This window comes from Alosa pseudoharengus, unplaced genomic scaffold (assembly GCF_046254945.1).
Source record: "Alosa pseudoharengus isolate Yale_2024_CS ecotype anadromous, Long Island Sound unplaced genomic scaffold, YU_APseudo_1.1 YU_APseudo_1.1_scf_13, whole genome shotgun sequence".
Lineage (NCBI taxonomy): Eukaryota > Metazoa > Chordata > Actinopteri > Clupeiformes > Clupeidae > Alosa > Alosa pseudoharengus.
Genome location: NW_027468598.1, coordinates 1886040 through 1906029, shown reverse-complemented (window position 1 = coordinate 1906029; position 19990 = coordinate 1886040). Strand labels below are relative to the sequence as shown.

At 40.1% G+C, this 19990-nt stretch overlaps 1 protein-coding gene across 2 annotated transcripts in view; it reads right to left on the bottom strand.

Annotated features, from left to right (window-relative positions):
* Positions 1 to 3103: 3103 nt before the first annotated feature.
* timm50 (translocase of inner mitochondrial membrane 50 homolog (S. cerevisiae)) overlaps positions 3104 to 19990 on the bottom strand; it is a 177783-nt gene continuing 160896 nt past the window's right edge. The window contains exons 9-11 of one of the 2 annotated variants that reach the window (XM_076281817.1): positions 18562 to 18718; positions 4365 to 4471; positions 3104 to 3714 (exon numbers count right to left, since the gene is read on the bottom strand). In XM_076281817.1, the coding sequence (XP_076137932.1) occupies positions 3613 to 3714; positions 4365 to 4471; positions 18562 to 18718 (366 nt within the window). In that variant the 3' untranslated portion in view covers positions 3104 to 3612. The remainder of the gene's footprint in view (positions 3715 to 4364; positions 4472 to 18561; positions 18719 to 19990) is intronic. The other variant, XM_076281818.1, reaches the window with a different exon arrangement.

Here is a 19990-nt window from a genome sequence, read left to right as displayed (position 1 = left end):
CACACAGATGACATTCAGTCTCTGGCGCCCAGTGATGTATAAAGTACTAGAAAGCAATACTTGAGTAAAAGTACAAGTATCGTACTAAAAAAAGACTTTGGTAGAAGTGAAAGTTACCTTTTAGAAATTATAACTTAAGTAAAAGTCTTAAAGTATCTGATATATATGTACTTAAGTATCAAAAGTAATTTTCTGATATTTAATGTACTTAAAGGAACCGTATGTAAGAAAACTATTTCAATTAATCATAAAATGGTCCTGATATGTCACTAGACATTAAGAAATCATGTTCATTTCAAATACTTATATCACTGACAACAGTAGTCCAGCCAGGATATTGTCATTTAAAAAGTGAAGTTGCAGCCCTCAACTGTTGTTGATGTTGTGTTTTGGCCTGATGCGCCACCCTCCACCTATCTACTAATCACGAAGTCAGTAGTGTTTCGCCATCCGCGTGTGCAACCTCGAGTCAGGGGGGAGGGGAAGGGGATACACCGCTCTTCAGTATTTTGAAAGTGATTGCAGTACCAGTTTTGGCCACAATCTTACATATGGTTCCTTTAAGTATTTGAAGTAAAAGTAAAAAGTAAAAAGCAAGCGGTTTTATTTTGAACTTTTATTGTGAACTTTATTTTGGCTTTCTTATAGTGTCATAGAATTCAGTGCCCGGGAGTTTCAGGCCCAAGACCGGCCCACGTTTTCCATAGTGGTGGAAATTGGATAAATGAAGCAACATTTCAGCTCTTACTATCCTGTAGTTTTTATTAGTACCATGGTTCAACAAATGTGTAAAGGTTATATACAGGGGCGATTCTAGACCTAGAGCTTTGCTGGGGCACAGGCCCCCAACTCCCAATATATATAGAAAAAAAACATTTAAATGTGCGCGCAATATGAATTAATGGCTTTACGTCTAGCCCCCATCATGTCCTCATCCATTTCTTGTCTGTCTCTCTCCTCCTTCTCCTGCCTGGTACTGGACTGCCCAGCCTGTGCTCTTTCTCCCCTCTCTTCTCCTCCTCCTCCTCCAGCATTCTCTCCCTCAATTGTTGTAGCAGCCACTATCCAGCAACATCCAAACACATAGGCATAAGTTGGCCTACTGTATACTCACTGCATGAATTTATTAGGCTTTCATACACAAGAGAAGCTTATTTTTAGTCAAAATTGAGATATACTTCCCTCCCAGGCAAGGGTCCTGTAGTCATCCTGGCAATACTGCAGTTCGTTGTAGCTTAAATAGCCTACTAAAGCCTTCATACTGACTCAGATTCTGTGTAGATTATTATAGGCTACATTTACAAATGTAGCAAACTTATTTAAGTTTACCATTAAACCATTGATCAAATCACAGCACTGGCTATTACTAGCATAAATGTTACCTTTAATATGGACAATTATCATACCTCCCTCGTCCTCCTCATCTCTCCTTACTGTTCCTTTCCCTCTGCCTCTGTTCAGGAAGAATTGTCTGATGTCCATCTCTGAACAGTTTATCAGGCTATGTTTAGTTTTACAGTAGGACAGCTTCACAAACAGTATAGGCTACTTTTACAGGACTCTCTCTCCAGTATACGTATAAATCATTATTAATTGTCCGCATGTGTGCATGCAGCCTACGCATGGTGTGAGTCTGTGTGTGAGGGAGAGAGCACAAGCTGGTAAACTGTTGCTAAATGTAGGCTACGACGTTAATCATTGAAAAACAGATGCTAATTATGTGGGCAACATTCTCTAACAGCGATCAACTTGTCATTTTTTTCTGTCAAACAAGTTGTGCATTTGTTGTAACATTAAAACAGGGGACGACTTACTTTGTGCTCAAAGTGATATGACGAGCTCCAGCGGACGAAATACTCAGAAGAATCAGGTGAACAATTTTCATTGGTTGTTGCGTTCAATCTTACCCAGCTACAGAGGTGCTATTTCCTGATTGGCTATTATGGCCCCTTTCTTTTTCCCCTTGTTTTTTTTTATTGGCTGGTAAGTGACAGGCTCGAGTCATGACTAAAGCAGGCACGGAGATGCGCTCATGAATGCCGTTTCCAGCGAGGGCAGCGCTAGAGTTGTACTGGGGCACTGGAGACTTTTACTAAGGCACGTGCACCAGTGAATAAGGTCTAGTGACGCCCCTGGTTATGAAATAATTCACTTCAACTGGAGTTAACAAAAAAATATTCCACTATTCCACAAGTTAACAAAAACAGAAAGAAAGAAAGCCTTTGAAATGTAGCCTATCCCACGCTTCCACAAAGAGGCATATTGAACTAATGTTTAGGCTACATGTTTTTTGCATGGGTAGGCTATATTGTTGTTTGGTGATTTAGCCTACTCCTTTAGCCTACTACACCCTCTTCTGAGCAAACAAGGCATATAGGTTTATCATGTAGGGTAATTGCTCTTTCTTACATTAAATAACTTTAATTTATCCTCTCTACTTGTCCCTGTAGTCATGGCCTCCTCATCACTAATTTCTAATTTCACTAATTTCACCATTTTCAGTGGTCGACTGGTTGATCTGCTGTTCAGTCTCACCTGGCCTCTTTCTACCATCCATCCTTCCTGACGCTTGTGTCTACTGTAGGGCCGGCTCGGCTATCCGTATCTGAGAAAACTTTTTGGAAAAAACGGGCTATATGGACCCAACCAACTCTTTTTGGGAGGGGAGAACTCCCTCACGTAGGCTACACCCCATGCAGTCATTGCATTGGTGTCATGCACAGAATGCGGAAAGTGTCCTACTTTAGGAAAAGATAGACGTGACCAATGTCAATATTTTTTTCCTCGACCGGCCCAAAAGTGAAGCGGCCCACCGTGAACTCTCCCGATTACCCACCCCGGGCCTGATTCAGTCTTACTCTTCTTGGACTGAAGACAAGTCCTGCGATGCTAAAGGAAAGTGCAAATAGACTCCAAAGCAACAAGATTATGAGGACGGAACAGTCATTTTCAGTTGAAAGAGTGAAGAATACACCTACCAGAAAAGTTTTAGAACCCCTGCTTTAAGTTTACCACTGCACTTTAAGCTACTGCATGGCAATCAAATTCAGAAATTTTAAATTGATCAAAAAATATAACTAAAATGAATGAAAAGAAAACAAAATGAAAGTTGCCACAACTTATTTATTGAAGAATAACTGGATAGGCAACATTAACAGCACTATACAGTACACCACAAGCACTTCAGGCAACAGAGATGGACACTGACACTGGGTCTGATGAAGGTCTGAACTTCAACACAAACATCCCAGTATAAGTCAGCTACCCTTTTATTACAGTTGAGTTGAGTGTTGCCTTAAAATGTGTATACCCTCATTTATGGCCAGTCTTTGCAGACATGTTGTGTAACCTTTATGGAAATATGAGCAGACAGTTGTCAGAAAGGAGCCCACCCAAATATTGCCTGTGAGGGCAAGAGGACCAGTGCCGTCTGTCACCAATATCCATAAAGTCTCTTCACTAATGTTAAATGAAGGAGGTATCCTGCCCCCAATTCAGTAGAGGTGACAAGATGGGGCTTGCTTGTGTCCGCTTGTATTTCCAACCCCATTCAGTGACTGTTTCTTTGGGGTCCTCTTCCACTGGTGGGTTATATGTGTTTTCTGTATTGCTTCATTGCTGCTTTGATCTAAACCAGCGTCCAGCAATAGAGCCTAGAGAGAAGCCTTGCTTCTTCTGTTGAGCCAACTCTGATTGTCGCTGTTCTTCTTCCTGCTTTTATAAACATGAGAGGAAGAATTAATGTACAAATGTACAAAGGTAAGCATGTAGATTCAGGGTATTAGTATTAATTATTAAGTATTAGAATGCTTTGCTACGATTAAAAAAACAGTAATGCTGTTCAAAGGTGTGTTCTGGTTGTCTGGACCATCAAAATTGTTATATATTTTTGAATGGGTTGAAGTTATACACAAGACCACATATAATGCTTTTCATTGTTTGATCACTTTCACATAGCAATTATCACTCAGGTTAAGCTCCACTGAAGAAGTGTAGTTTAGTACCCAACTCAAACAGTAAGCACAAGACTAATACAAAACTAATGCAGAGTAAAACTGTTTCCAGATCAACCAACAATGTTCTTCAGCTGTTCAAGTGAAATTTTAGAACAGAATATACAAGTTTTTTCTAGGTACATCTGGGAAGGTACAGCTCCTAGAATCAGTCTAGTGGAAAACTGTGAGCATATCTATTCTACAACTGTAAGTCTTGTACTGTGAACAATGTGAAATGAGATCCCTGTTTACGCCGTTGTCAACTAGACACATACACATTTCAATGAACACATTAATAACGTAGATACATCCTAGAAATCCATTAAATGTCCTTGACCTGATTAAATGTATTTCATAGGCATAGTTTACCTGTGCCAACTGTGCTTGTCTTCGCTTGAAGGCTTCAATAGGGTCATCCTCATGGGCATAATTCTCCAGCACTGTGCGTACATCCTCAACTCCACTGATTGCAATGGCTATCAGAGACAGAATCCCATTGTTAGGATTTGTGCACTTTATGAATGGACTGAATAATTGGTACAATAGTAGTTATCAATATAAGACACTTTCACAAAATGCTTAGTGTGATTTGCTCAGTAGTGGTATAGTCCACTAAATGCACAGATCAAGCACAGCAACTGAACTTTGAGCAAACAGTTACCACTACTATATCTGCATTGATCAGGCACAAGAATTAAACTCTGATTATCACCCCCCCGCCCCCCGTCATCTTCTTCCTGAATTTTTGGTCAACGATACCCGGGACACCGAAACACCGGGGCACATGAAATTTGGTGGGTATGTAGCCCCACTAGACTTTTACGGACAAATTTTGTTTGGTCCCCGGGGGCCTGTAGATGGTGGTGCACACATATACACACGCACACACACACAGGCACGCACATACTATCGGTATCGGCAATTAGAACGGCCGATGCATACAGTGGGTCCCAGTTAAAAATTGACACTTCATTCACGATCATGGTGAATGGTGAAATGTAAGTACAACTGCAGCCGCTTGGGGGCAGCATAGTCCGCTGACGGCGCATTCGACAGCAAGGGCTGTGATTGGCCGAGTTTTCAGTGCGTTTCTCTGTGTTTTTAGCAGCCCCTGCAACATGCTAGTCCACTGTAGCCTAAGCCTTGTACATAATGTTAAACATAGTTTTGGATTCAGTGGCAAGATTTCTTGATTGTACAGTGTCTGTCTCTCAGTAATGTTTTAAAATGAGAGCTTTGTCAGCTGGCAGTAGGCTACTTTGTCGGTAGTCATGAGAAGTTCGCTTGCTAACAGAACATAAATATGCTGCCCAGAAACCTTGTGAATAGTTCTGTTTTTTTTACTACACTAACGAGGTTAAAATATAGACAGCATCTTCTTAACAGTAATGTTAACAAAATGACAGCATTCATATGACAAAGAAAAACGAAGACTGTGCCACAGCAACCAGTGTAGGCTACAGTCCTGCCTACTCGAAGCAGATAGCGTTGTCTGACGGTCGAGTGGGTTAATGCACGTATTTCCAGAACAGGTCTGCAACTTTCAGGCAGTTCTGAGTTCGAATCTAGGCAGGAGCAGAGCCATATAAAGGCCTAGGCCTATTGTTATCATTTTTTGCAAGGTGTTGCTCCTGGCAATACTTGTTTATAAGACGTTTGGTGATTAATTGATAGCTGTTTTTGGGACACGTTAAACGTTCTTTATAATGAGCGCATCCGGGGAGTAAAACGACTGTTACGCGCTGTTACAACTGTAGGCTACAATGATTGCAATACAAAAATATGCGCGTGATGTGATGTTTTGCACTTTTGCCTCATGTGTTTTCAGGTTTGAGGGCTTTTTTGGCAAGATTGACCTTGGTTAGACTCTGCATATGTTATTTCTCCGTATGGAAAATAAAGTCAATTTTCGACACACGTCTGTTATTAGTTCAATAACAAGTGTTGCTTGTTAAAACATGTGACTAGTGAAACTCAAATGATTTTAGAAATATTTAGCCAAAGCCAAAAAGTGTTAGAGAAGGAGAGACGCCGGTGCAGCTCAGATGTCTTCTTAATTTTCTTTATTCTTTAGTAAAAGGTGCAGAACATTATTAAACTTTGACTAACGTTTCGATGTTCGTTAGTCAAAAACATCGACACATCGAAATGTTAGTCAAAGTTTAATAATGTTCTGCACCTTTTACTAAAGAATAAAGAAAATTAAGAAGACATCTGAGCTGCACCGGTGTCTCTCCTCTCTAAAATATCTGTCCTGGCCTGGTTGCAACGGATTGTGGCCAAACGACAGAAGCGCGGAGAACCCTCCTTTGTCTACCAAAAAGTGTTACTTTGTGCCCCGCGCTCCCCCACTGCTTGTGAAAGAAGGGGATGGGGGAGGGGGGCTTAACGTGAAAAAGCTTAATGTCACAAAACGGCAACGAGTCGTTTTAGGCTACAGGCCTTTATAATGGTAGGCTACAGGAAGTGGGGGGACGGTATGGGATGACCAGAGCCATCATCTATCGTCTTTCCAGGCACACAGCTCGTTATATAGCCTATCGACTGCCTTAACAGATAGGCTTTGCTCTTGGGTTTGGCCTTACAGCGAACTCAATGCTCTTGTTGCTTGCAGTTTGTTAAATAAAGCGATGCAGATTACATTATTTCTGATTAATTGCGTCTTTTGATGTATTTTGCAACATTTGCTTGTTAGGCTGGGCTACTGTCAATGTCCTGTACAGGTCAATGTTCAACAATTGCTGGTGTAGGCCTAGGCTATTAATCAATTAGGGACTGTTTGATCACGAAACCAAATAGTGTAACAAAGGCGAACACTTTAACAGGGGGAATTAATTGGGCATGAATCATTGTGCTGAACGGTATTTGTCAATGAGCAGAAACACACACGACATTCAAACTATTGATAAGATGTACTGGTCTGTATCTATAGGCTAACATTGGACAAATAAATGACACTGACTCGCCATATCCTGACTCAGGAAAAACTCGCAATGAAATCATAGGCCAGTTTGCAGGTAGCCTAACGTCTTTTTCATAGAAGGGAGAGCCCAGTCTCTCCTGTGACATGGAGGTGCGCAAATAGTTTTTAATAGCCTGTTCAACTTCGAAAAGCTTCGTTCACCCGATGCCAGTCACTGATCGCAATTTCAAAGTTCGGAAAGCTTCATCTTTTTAAGTTTTAAATGCAGTGGCCCCTATCTGCCCCCTTTGGAATTATATCTCGAGCCTATTATAAGGTCCAGTGCGTTATGTCCTGGGATTCGGATGTGCTCAAAAAGAAAAGAAAAAACACTTTTTTATAGATGGTTATGAGGAGCAATATGAGAGAGAAATTTGATGATCATTGATCGTTGTTTTGGAACGTTAAGCCTTTTCCATAGGCGTCAGTGAAGGAGATTGAAGAATGACCATTTTTTTATACGAAAATATTTCTTAACTACAAAAACTCAGTGTCTAAAAACTCAGTGTCATTCAGACTCAACCCTCTTGTTGTTTTATTATCTTTTTCGTTGTCGTTTGAACGTTGGTAAGCAGGCATGTTGCGGTTGCAATTTAAGTGAAATTTCTACAGTAGGCCTACAACATGCTGTTAGGCTGGGCTACTGTCAATGTACTTGTACAGGTAAATGTTCAACAATTGCTGGTGTACAGGTTATATAATCAATTAGCTAAATCATTTGTCCAGCTGTTTAAGCAAGCAGGCATGCTTTGGTTGCAATGAATGAGGATAATTGCTTTTTTTTGCATTATTTTGAATATGACTCGCTCCAGTCTCAACAGCACGTACTTTTTCCACACGCTAAGTTCTAACACACATAGGCCTATCCCCTCTCGCTTTCTCTCTCTCCATCCCTGCACACGGTGCTTTCTTAAAGGAGCTGCACCATTTTACAACAATTGCATCTACATTTTCATATTAGAATGTTTTGTCAAGTGTAAGCTTAAACTACCGTGATCAATTTAAGTTCCCGTGCCCCCGCTGCGTCATGGAAGCAGTAAGTCAGTCGCATCAAAAATAGTAGTGGCACCCAAGTGACACCTTGTGGTTGTGTGTGTCAACTGCAGTTTGTGCCATTTCTGCTGAGAAAATGGGGTGCGTGATTCATGAAGGAACCCGTCCAAACTTAACGGGGACCCACTGTAATTACAAATTCAGTAGGATTAAAGGAAAACCAAATATTCATCATCTTTTGGCTGCATTTCCAGTATTGGTGTTACGTAGTCGTTTGTCCACCAGATGGCGCATTGTTGCAGTGAGACGTAATTTTGTTGGAAGTTAATCTAAAGTGGGTTGGAAAGACAATAGACGCTTCCTACAAGGACAACACTGTAGCTTACTGCAGAGAATGTCTAATAAGGGTAGGATGATTTCCACATGAAATGTAATTCCCATTTCTTCTTGAAGCCGAAATAAATCTGAGAACGTTTATCGGACATGCTTGGTTTTTACTGCAGGTAGGCTACGTTAATCTTATACACGTTATATCAATAGCCTAGGACGTAGGTAAAATAATGTTACCGTTAGCATTGGTTGTGATGGAGGCCAATTTATTGATGTATTGGTAGAAAACCATAAATGCGGTTATAGGCTACCAAGCAAATTGATAACAGCACTAATTGTATCTTTCGACTGTCATCTCATTCTCTTCTGACCATAACCTAGGCTACTAACAGAAGCTAAGTGAGTTAGCCACAACACGTTCGCTAACGTGATGGTTTTCTAATGGAAAATATATACCTGAAAGATAACGTGTCTATGATGATGATTTAGTACCAACATCTGATACTGATACGGTCTGATACAGTTTTGCCTAGTATAAGTATAAGTAAGCAGTGTTGTGCCTGAACGCGTTCATTGAACGAAAGTTCATGAACTCGTTCTTATTTTGAGCCAACGTGAACTGAACGTCCTGTATTACTGCCTGATGAACGTTACAGTGAACTCGTTCATTCTGGTGTCTGTGAACGGCACACTCTTTCAGTTTAACTTTGTTCAATAGGGTGCCAGATTTCTACAGAGCCTTCCATGCGAAAACCCGGCTAAAACACCGTAAAAAGGCCTTAATATGGCACCATGAAGGTCATCATTTCTCAAACTATGGTCCGCGGTCCGCAATGTGGACAATGCTGGTCTGCAGAGTGAAATTATTCCCGGGGCATCGTCGGATAATTTGCTGCGCAATTGATAAAGGAAAAGAAAACAAACGTTTCTGCAATTAGTAGGAAATACTTGTTAATTTGGTGTCATCAAACATAGAGGCATAGAATTAAGTCGTGGTATGAGCGTTTATTCAATGCATGTGTGTGCACGTTGGTAGCAAAGCTAAGCTTCAACCTATAGGAAGGCTATTTAATTATGAAAAGACATTTAATAGAACGACGTGGATTTATGCAACTTCCATAAAAAAAAGAGCACAGACTATATAAAACACTGTCTAGCATTAAGTATTAAAGTCAGCCAAAAGCTATTAATTAGTCTTAGTTAAAGATCTCCAGATCAGTGATTTATGCATGATCTGATCCGCCATTTACTATTCACAAAAGCTGGTATTGTGTTTCCTGAATCCTTACATTCAGGCATTCAAATGAAATGTAATTAAATAGCATATAGCCTAAATATTCTATCAGTGCATGATGCTTGCATGAGGGAAACATCCCAAAACAACGGCATCCATATAATTGGTGTTGTTTTAAGAAGTATTTCTCATGCAAGCATCATGCAACAATGCAAAAACAATTAAACTATTTGTTAATTATATTTTACATTAGTAAAGCAGTACTCTGATGTGCATGTTTTCACAAACTGTTGTGAACAATCTTAGCACTTTAAAAATGTACTGTTTTGAAGTGCATGTATAGCAATATAGTATAAAAATAATAATTGGGATATCATTATGATAATTTGATGGGGGGTGGGAGGAGAGGGTGGGTTCATGTAGGTGGGCCCTATGACCCCAAAGTATGGCTTGACTGGCCCTCAGGTCAAAGAAGTTTGAGAAAGGCTGATGTAGACGACAAAGCAGCAAGGAGGCGTCGTATGGTCATTTAAACGTTAGAAGTTTTATGACAAGGTCAATGAGGATGGGAAAAATCGTACATTTCTGTGCAAACTTTGCCCGCACTTCAGTCACCCACGGCAAACCTGAAACGGCACATTGAACTGAAGCACCTGGCTAGCCTGTCAAGGTATGTGCAAGCCAATAAAAAATCAAAAGACTGTCAAGACAGATCCTCAACTCAAATTAACTGCATTCTATATGGGCTGTGGCAATAATTTTGAAAAATAATAGCTCGCAGCAACATTTGAAAAAAAAAAGAATTATGGACTAGTTCATTTTTGCAAAGTGTGAACTTAGTTAAACATTTAGAATTATGAACTATGAATTGAACTAGTTCATTTTAAAATGTGTGAACTGAACTTTGAACTAGTTCACGTAGAAAGGGAACTTTCCCAACACTGTAAGTAAGTATATATACTCTTTTGATCCCGTGAGGGAAACTTGGTCTCTGCATTTCTCCCAATCCGTGAATTAGTGAAACACACTCAGCACACAGTGAACACACAGTGAGATGAAGCACACACTAATCCCGGCGCAGTGAGCTGCCTGCAACAACAGCGGTTCTCGGGGAGCAGTGAGTGGTTAGGTGCCTTGCTCAAGGGCACTTCAGCCGTTCCTACTGGTCGGGGTTCGAACCGGCAACCCTGAAACTGGGGGGTGAACACGTCGCAGAGGGGGCGCCAGTGTGTGGATATCTCAATCGCAAAATTAAACAATATTTCTAACGGACGCCTACCATGGACTAGGCTGGGTGAACCCAGCCTGATCTGCCGGCGATTTCTTTTTCGATTTCTTAAAAGATTGAGCTTGGTTTGGCGAAAGCCAGACTAACCATGGACCTCACAGTTGCAAAATGCAAGGTAAATCAGCCTTTTTTGGCTGCACGAACAGACAACAGCTCTTCAACTTGGCCCGTTAAAATATGTATGAACAGTCTAGTGACGCATTTCATGAAGGCCCTTTTGGACATGTCAGTTATTTGCTCCACTGGGTAAAACTGCATTTTGTTTTATACTACTGATATTTCATTTGTGCATTGACAATTAAAGTTGAATATCAATGAACTAGATGACTAAACTCTTGCATATGTAGAAGAAGAAACATTCACAAAAATCCATGACATGACCTCTCCTCTTGATAGCTGTTGAAAACTGCATGGAACTGACAGGGATTGTTTTGTTTAATAATAATAAATAATTAAATAAATAAATACATACATTATGCTGCTACCTTCTGCTTTTCCCAAATACAATGTAGCCTACAGATGTACCTTTCATCAGTCCAGTTGCAATGGATGGACTGTGATGAACTGCCCTACTTGTGATTGTTTAGAGATTTTAAAGGTTTTATAACAATGCTACAATTTTTTTGGCAAGTGCTACAAATCTATTCACCTTTGCAGCGCCAGTAGCCTACTTTCTGTGCGGCCTGCAAACACACATGCCAAACAAGCATACACAAAAGTTTCAAGAGTGGGGGATGGAGTAGATGGAGAGGAGGGGATGGAGTAGATGGAGACACATTGATTAATGTGATTTATTTTCGCGGAATGGATGTACAGGACTGAGCGGCGGTCATATTTTGTACCGATATGCGGTACATCTAGTTATTATTAATTTGAAATGTTTGAGTCTTTGCAGTGGTCATGCATAATGCAAAATGGCTATCGATGTGGGGAAAGAAGCCTGTGTTTGTATATGTTGCACAGTAATTATCACCAGTACACTAAAAAGAGGGAGAGCAGATAGCTAACAAACGTTCAGAAAAAGTCCTGTTGGCAAATTTGAGGAAAAGTCGGTAAAGGGGCTATTTCACACAATTTGAGGGTGCTGAATTCAAATATTTTGTTTACCAAGCTCAATTTTGAGTTTTAAGCTTGCTAATTAGCATAATTCACATATCTAATGGCAAAACCAAAAAGTATCATAGGAATTGCAAAAAATAAGGTATTAATATACTCTTTATGTATCAGATATGTTGTAGGACAGGACAGGAATTACCCCAATGACCCTCAAGTAGCAAATGAAAATAAGCTAAAATTAAAATATAAATTGAAATAATAGCTAAAATTCAGTATGACATTTAGAAACAAAATAGATTCCTTGATAATAAATTGATAGAATAGTAGGTGACTGATCATTTTTCTGTATAAGTACTTTGTCACTAACTATTATGAACAGTTGTCAGTCTTTACAGAGGATTTACACTGTATTTTTTTTTTTTTACTGTAAAGGCGACTGTGCTTGCCTAGTTGAAACATCTCACTGGTGCTCTTTCCTATCATTCAAATTCCAGCCATGCAAAAAAATGGAAGAGTGTGCATGTTTGAGGATTGCTGAAGAGTGCTATGGAGATTGCATTATTTGCAAAAAATTTAGACAAGATATCCTTTATAGTGCAACAAAAAGAAACATTCTCCAGTGCATCAGTACTGCATATGATGCTGAAAGGGAAGTGGACCTAGGACAAATCCTCAGCTTTGAACTGATTAAGGTCCCTGTACTGTAGCTATTGCAGATAGCGATGGTTATTTGTGAAGTGGAAATAAGTCTATCCTCACTCAAGTGCTGTCTAGCAATGTGGAATGTCCAGTAGATCACTGCAAAAACTGCTCATTCAACACTGGTAATAGATGCTCAAGATCTAGTTAAGTATTTAGGACACCCATCTGACTGTAGCACATTTAAGAGGTATGCAGGAAAGTTTGTAAGAAACTTTTGTATAGTTATTTGGTATTTGTTATGTGGTAGCAGATGATGTTAACTATCAAAGAAATAGACCTAATGTAGGAATGCACACAGATATTGCAACATATAATGGTGTAGGCCTACCTGATTAAGACCTGAGATATACTTATTAAATTACACTGGTTAAGACCTGAGACATACTTATTAAATTACACTGGGAGCAAAGAAGACTATCTTCACTTTTTTCCCTTTGCAACTGTCAAAGAAATCCCATAAACACGGGAAGGCCTAGGGTAGCCTACATCAGATGGCCTAAAGATCAGGTTCTTCTGCATAGCATTAAGTGATTTGCATGCAGTAATTTGAACACTGACCTTGATCTAGCCTACTTTGGCTATTTAAAGGTAATTTATTGCCAAAACACCACACAATATAAATAAGTAAGTAAGTATAAGTATATATACTTTTTTGATCCCGTGAGGGAAATTTGGTCTCTGCATTTAACCCAATCGGTGAATCAGTGAAACACAACAGCACACAGTGAACACACAGTTAGGTGAAGCACACACTAATCCCGGTGCAGTGAGGGGTTAGGTGCTCAAGGGCACTTCAGCCGCAGCCCACTGGTCGGGGCTCGAACCGGCAACCCTCCGGTTACAAGTCTAACCAGTGGACCACGGCTGCCCTCTGAATGAGCTATAACAAACAATAAAGGACTTAATCACACACAAACTACTATTTTACTGACTATAAAAATAATAATTATGTAGGAAGTTTAGAAGTTTAAAACCCAGAATTAGTACAGCGGCTAAGCACCGGAATCGTTCAGTTTTTGCAGAAAGCATGAAACTTGGCACAGTTATACTACTACCCCTAGTGATCAAAAATTGAAATGGACCCAACACATAACGCCCCCTAGTGGCCGCCATCTTGAATTCAAATATAGCTACCATTCTTAATAGAATTGTTGATACAACTTCAAAATTAAACAAGATAAAAAAGTATTTTAAGTTCTAACACTTAATTGTTAGGGTCAAGGAAGCTATTGACAGGATTTCCAAACAAACTTGATGTTGGCCATTTTGAAATCCAATATGGAGGATACCAAATGTGAAAATATAGACCATCTCTATTGTTATTCATGATAGAAATATCATTCAAAAACAATTTAAAAGTTTGAACAGTCATTTTATCACATGACAACCTCAATAATATACTGTACAAGGCATCAAGTATAATCTGGTAAGATTCCAATATGGCCACTATGTGTAAGAAAATAAGCCAATTATTCTATATCTTGGTTAATTGAAGTAACTACCTACATCATCAATACATTCTTATTCTATCTTCTTCTCTTTTTGAGGAAACCTTAACTCTTACTTTACACTGCTCAAAAAAAATATACACTTTAAACAATAAAACACATCAGATTTCAATGGGGAAAAAACATCATGCTGGATATCTACATTACATTAGGCTGACACATTTTTAGCAAAAGCGCCTTACAACCTGGTAAACAGTTTAACGCTTTTAAAACAATTCTCTCAACAATTCTAGAACAATTTAAAACAATTCAAAAAGGTAGAGTACAATAGGGAAGAGTGCATAAGTGAGTACTGTTTTTATACAGTCAAGTCAGGAGGTAAGTGCTAGAATTAGCTAATTGTAAGTAGTGCTACGAGAGAAGATATTCTCTGAAGAGCTGGGTCTTCAGGAGTTTTTTGAAGATGGAGAGGGATGTCCCTGCTCTAGTAAGAACTGGTAGCGCGTTCTACCAACAAGGAACAACAGATGAAAAAAGTTTGGATTGACCTGAGCGTATCGGTGGCAGAGCTAGACAATGTTTGTCTGAAGAGCGCAACGGTCGGGGGGGTAGCATATAATGCCTGTATGAGGGCATTCGAGTAGGTGGGAGCAGTAGGTTTAGCTGGGAGGACCAGCAGATTGTTTTTTGAGGTTTAGCTGGAGGTGGTGTGCCTTCATCCATGAAGATATGTCTGAGAGGCAATCCGTGGTCCGTGTCGAGACCAAGGGGTCATCAGGTGAAAAGAACAGATAAAGCTATGTGTCATCTGCATAGCAGTGGTATGAGAAGCTGTGCGAATGTGTAATCTGTGTTGTGGATAGCAAAGAGAAGGGGACCCAGTACTGAGCCCTGGGGGACCCCTGTGGTGGGATGGTGAGGTGCGGACAGATGTCCAAGCCATGATACGTTAAACGAGCATCCTGTGAGGTAGGATTCAAACTGATATGGACTGGATATGGATATGTTAGGAACAAAAGGATGCGACTTCGTTATTTGGGAATGAAAATGATCAATCCACAGAGGACTGAATTCAAAGACCCCCCAAAAATCTAAGTGGAAAAAATGACACGGCAAGCTAGTCCATTTTGCTTGAATTTTAGCGCAGCAACTCATGATGGTACTCAGTAGTTCGTATGGCCCCGACATGCTTGATGGCATCGGGGCATGCTCCTAATGAAATGGCGGATGGTGTCCTGGGGAATCTGCTCCCAGATGTGGACATGGCCATCACTGAGCTCCTTGACAGTCGGTGGTGCAACCTGGCGGTGTTGGATGGACCAAAATATAATGTCCCAGAGGTGTTCAATCGGATTTAAGTCAGGGGAGTGTGGGGGGGACAGTCAATCAATGCCTTCATCCTCCAGGAACTGCCTGCACATTCTCGCTACATGTGTCCAGCCGTTGTTGTGCACCAGGAGGAACCCAGGGCCCACTGCACCAATACAGGGTCAGACAATGGGTCTGAAGTTTTCATCCTGATGCCTAAGAGTAGTGAGGGTGCAGTTGTCTTGCCCGTAGAGGTGTGTGCGTCCTTCCAAGGATATCCCTCCCCAGACCATCACTGGCCCACCACCAAACCAGTCATGCTGAATGATGTTGCAGGCAGCATTACATTCTCCAAGACATCTTTAAACGTCACATGTGCTCAGGGTGAACCTGGTCTCATTTGTGAAAAGCACAGGGCGTCAATGGCGAACCTGCCAATTTTGTAATCTATGGCAAATGCCAATTGAGCTGCACAGTGCTGGGCAGTGAGTATAGGTCCTTCCAGAGGCCATCGGGCCCTCAGGCCACCTTCATGAAGTCTGACAGTGTGGTCAGAGACATTCACACCAGCGGCCTGGATGAGGTCATTTTGTAGGGCTCTGGCAGGGCTCCTACTGTTTGTTGTTGCACAAAGGAGCAGATACTGGTCCAGCTGCTGGGTTAAGGACCCTCTACCATCCTGCCCAGCTCTCCTTGAGCAACTGTCTACTGGAATCTCCTACATGCTCTTGAGACTGCGTTGGGAGACACAGCAATCCTTCTGGCAATGGAACGTATTGGTGTGCCATTCTGGAGGAGTTGGATGTGCAACGTTTGTAGGCTCCAGGTACTGGCTTATTCTACCAGTAGTGACACTGACCCTAACCAAATGTGAAACTAGTGAAAAATCAGTCAAGGAGATAAAGATGGAAAATTTATTATTTGCCACCACCTCTAACATTCCTGTTTTTACAGACCTATCTCCCTTCTTCCTTTCTTGTCAAAGTTTTTGGAGAAAATGTCTTGGACAGTCTGTTTTCAAGAGTCATTCTACTGAAACTGCTTTTCTGTCTGTGACCGTAGCATTGACAGTAGCTAAGTCCTCATCTAAGTTGCTAAGTCATTAGTATTCATTCTACTAGACTTATTGGCAGCCTTCGATACTGTTAACCATGATATTCTCCTTTCTACACTATCTGAACTGGAATGTCTAGGAAAGCCCTTGACTGGTTTAAATCCTACCTTAAAGGGCACATGACTTCACCACAGGTGTGCATCAGGGATCAGTATTAGGGCCCCTACTTTTCTCTATTTACACACTTCCTTGGGTGAGACCATTCGCTCCCATGAATTTGATTATCACTGCTATGCGGACGATACTCAACTTTACCTGTCTTAAGCTTTTGGTGTTTCCACCAGACTTGGCGCTGAACGCACTAGCAAGTGTCCTAAAAGTGCTGGTTCACTGACTAGCATGAGCCCTAATGTGTCAGGAGGGAGCTAAACTCATAAGTTTCATGGAGAAGCATAATAATTTTATGGGATGCAAAATATTAAATTACAATAAAACAAAATAGACCTTTTCAAACAATCACTATAAGCCTTAAAATAAACTTTAGCATATGCTAATTGGCCCCACCCACCTCAATTGAATTAGGCTAACAGTAGGATGTGTTGGACTGGGTTATGTACTAATTTATCTAACTATGACTGGGTGTATGTACTAATTTATCTAACTCTAGGATAGAAGACAAAATAGCTAATTTCCCAAAAGGCAGCATATGTTTTTTTAAGAGACTTGACAGATGCTAGCATCCAAGGCTTTTAGCATCCTTGCTAGCATGCCAGCCTCTAGGGGGCAAATTAGACGGATTGAGCCCAGGCAAGTGCAGGGTTTAGTCACACAGTCGAAACTTCACACATAGCCCAAACGCACCCCAGTTTTTTGACTCAGTGTCAGAATGTATGGCTACTTCCTTAAAATCTAAGATGTCTGCCATTTTAATTATGCATGATTGTCTCATAATGTATTTCATAATGATGAAAGATGGCTGTAGAGATGTCATATTATGTGTTAAAAGCAGCATAGCATTATAAATGTAGAAAAAAGGGCATATTTGGTGGCCATATTTGAAGTCAAGATAGGGGCCACTAGGGGGCGCTATGTGTTGGGGTCCATTTCAATTTTTGATCACTAGTAGTAGGGGTAGTACTATACCTGTACCAAGTTTCGTGCTTTCTGCAAAAACTGAACGATTCAGGTAAAAATCTGGCCTTAGCCGCTGTACGTTAGCAATACAAATATGGTTGTATTTTGATTAGAATTTCCGAGTTTATTACATGTTAACTGTAATCATGTTCCCATCCCTGAAGATGACATCAGGGACACACAAAGAAAATAAATAACTGTTGTTACACCTGATTTATTTATTTGATTAAAGACCATTTAGCCTAGTTTGTAAAATAGTTTTTAAACATTTTAAGGTTGTTGTTATATTATGGATAGGGCTGTCAAACAATGTGTTTTTTTTACATTACAATGAAGTGCATAACAAACAGAAATATATTTTTATTAACTATGTCAGTTTACATGTAACAGTGTAGAAGTGTAAATAATGTTTAGATTGTATATTAGAGCTTAAACTTGAAGTGCTTCTGTGATATTTTAATTCCATGTCAACTGAGCCGACAAGAAACGGTGCATCAAAAGATAAAAAAAAGTAGCAGCAAAAGAGGTGGTTGACAACAGAAGAAGTGACGGTGTAAAATAAAAAATCCTTGGTGGCACACGATCAAAAAAATTAAAGCGTCATTCTTACTCCTATCGCGATTAATATCTTAACGCTGACAGCCCTAATTATGGATATTGATTACTTTGCACTGGGGACATAGTAAAATCAAATCCAAAGCGGAAAGGTGTTTCATAAAATGTCTAGTATTTGCATAAGGATAACGATAGAGTTTTTTTTATTCTGTGCAGTCTGAGATAGCAAGAGGTCAGAGGACCATCGAGAGACGGTCCACAGAGATTTTGCAATGGACACGGTAGCTGTCTTCAGGGTTGGGATATATGCAATTTGCAGATAGTAATATGCAACATGCAATTTGTAATATGAATTTCTTCCACTCATAATAAAGTCTTCACATGCAGAAGTTGATCATGGAGCAACATGATTCATACCACAACTGTAACACAGCATACTGCTATCTCAACAGAAAGCATAGATGTCTAGGAGATACATTCTAAAGCAGTGAAACAAACATACTTTTCAGAAACGCAGCCAGGTCGTAGAGAGTGCGGTCTTCAGAGTTTCCATCCCACTTGTGAAGCGCCATACCGTTGAAAGGCTGCAGGCTGAAGGCCTCCCTTTTGCAGTCTACCACGATAACTTTAGAGGTGTCCCTGTTTAGACAAGATACGTCCTGCAAAAGACAAATCCTTTTCATAAAAGTAATACTGTAATTCATGTAAGGGGTAACGGCGAGATGCCCCGACATACAGAATTAATGGACTAGGTAGAGGCCAAGAACTCCTCCGCCTTGTCCATTAATTCAGTGTACCGGGACACCTCAAATGTTATCCCACTCATCTCCCTCATCTCAACTCATGTATGTAGGTATTTACAGCACACAAAGGATTCAAGATATTCTTAAAATAGTTTTAAATCCAGACTTTCAAATCTTATATGTTAGCAAACATTTTTAATGTGGCAATAGAGCTAGTTAATTGCAGCCATTTTTCAATGACCCAGAAACAAATTCCCATAAAATACACATTTGGATAATACTGATCAACTAACATGTAAACGGTACAGATATGTATTTTTATAACCATCTCTAATACAGGGCTTGTCAATGTTTCTTGTGTGTTTTGTTTTCTTCAATGGTTTTGGTCAATGAAACCAAGAGACTATTTCAAATGTCACACAAATAGTGAAATTTCATCCAAACTGAAAATCCATTATGAATGTATACATAAAACATACATTATGTGTGTATGTACATTAGGTTTGTAACAATACACTTACCTCACGATACGGTCCGATTCACAATTTTAAGTTCAAAAAACGATTTTGTCATGATTATATTTCTCAAGAGAATAAGCTGCAGACAAATTATGATTTATTTATATAAACTGAGAGGAACACAATGTCTGAACTAGTTGTTACCTAAGTGCCCCAGGTAATGCATATTCTGTCTTATTCGGCACCCTGATGAGGATAATAAATTAGAATAATCTTTTGCCCAATCTGACTCCAATTTAACTATCATTACTAATTATTTTTCTGACATCTGAAGTCGAACAAGAGAAATCAAAAGAGGATTACGCCCGATTTTGTTCAAAAAACGTATAGACTGAGGTGGAGCGTGTCACCAGCTTCAAGTTTCTGGGTGTCTACATCTCTGAGAACCTCGGATCCTCAACATCTCTACCATGATCAAAAGGCTCACCAGCATCTCTTGCTGCATCATGCTGCATCATGTGTCTAAAAACGAAGTGAAAATTTGCCGGCCAGGGTGTTTGTTCACATGATCCGTGATTTTGGGGAGGCAGGACCAGCTAGCAAATTAAAACATGACGTGCAACAGGGGGCATGCAGAGTGATAAGCGCAGGCCGTATTAAATTGAAGAGAAGCAGCTAGGGAGCAGTTCCGTTGAAAGATTTTTCAGATTTTTTAGCATTATTACTCAAT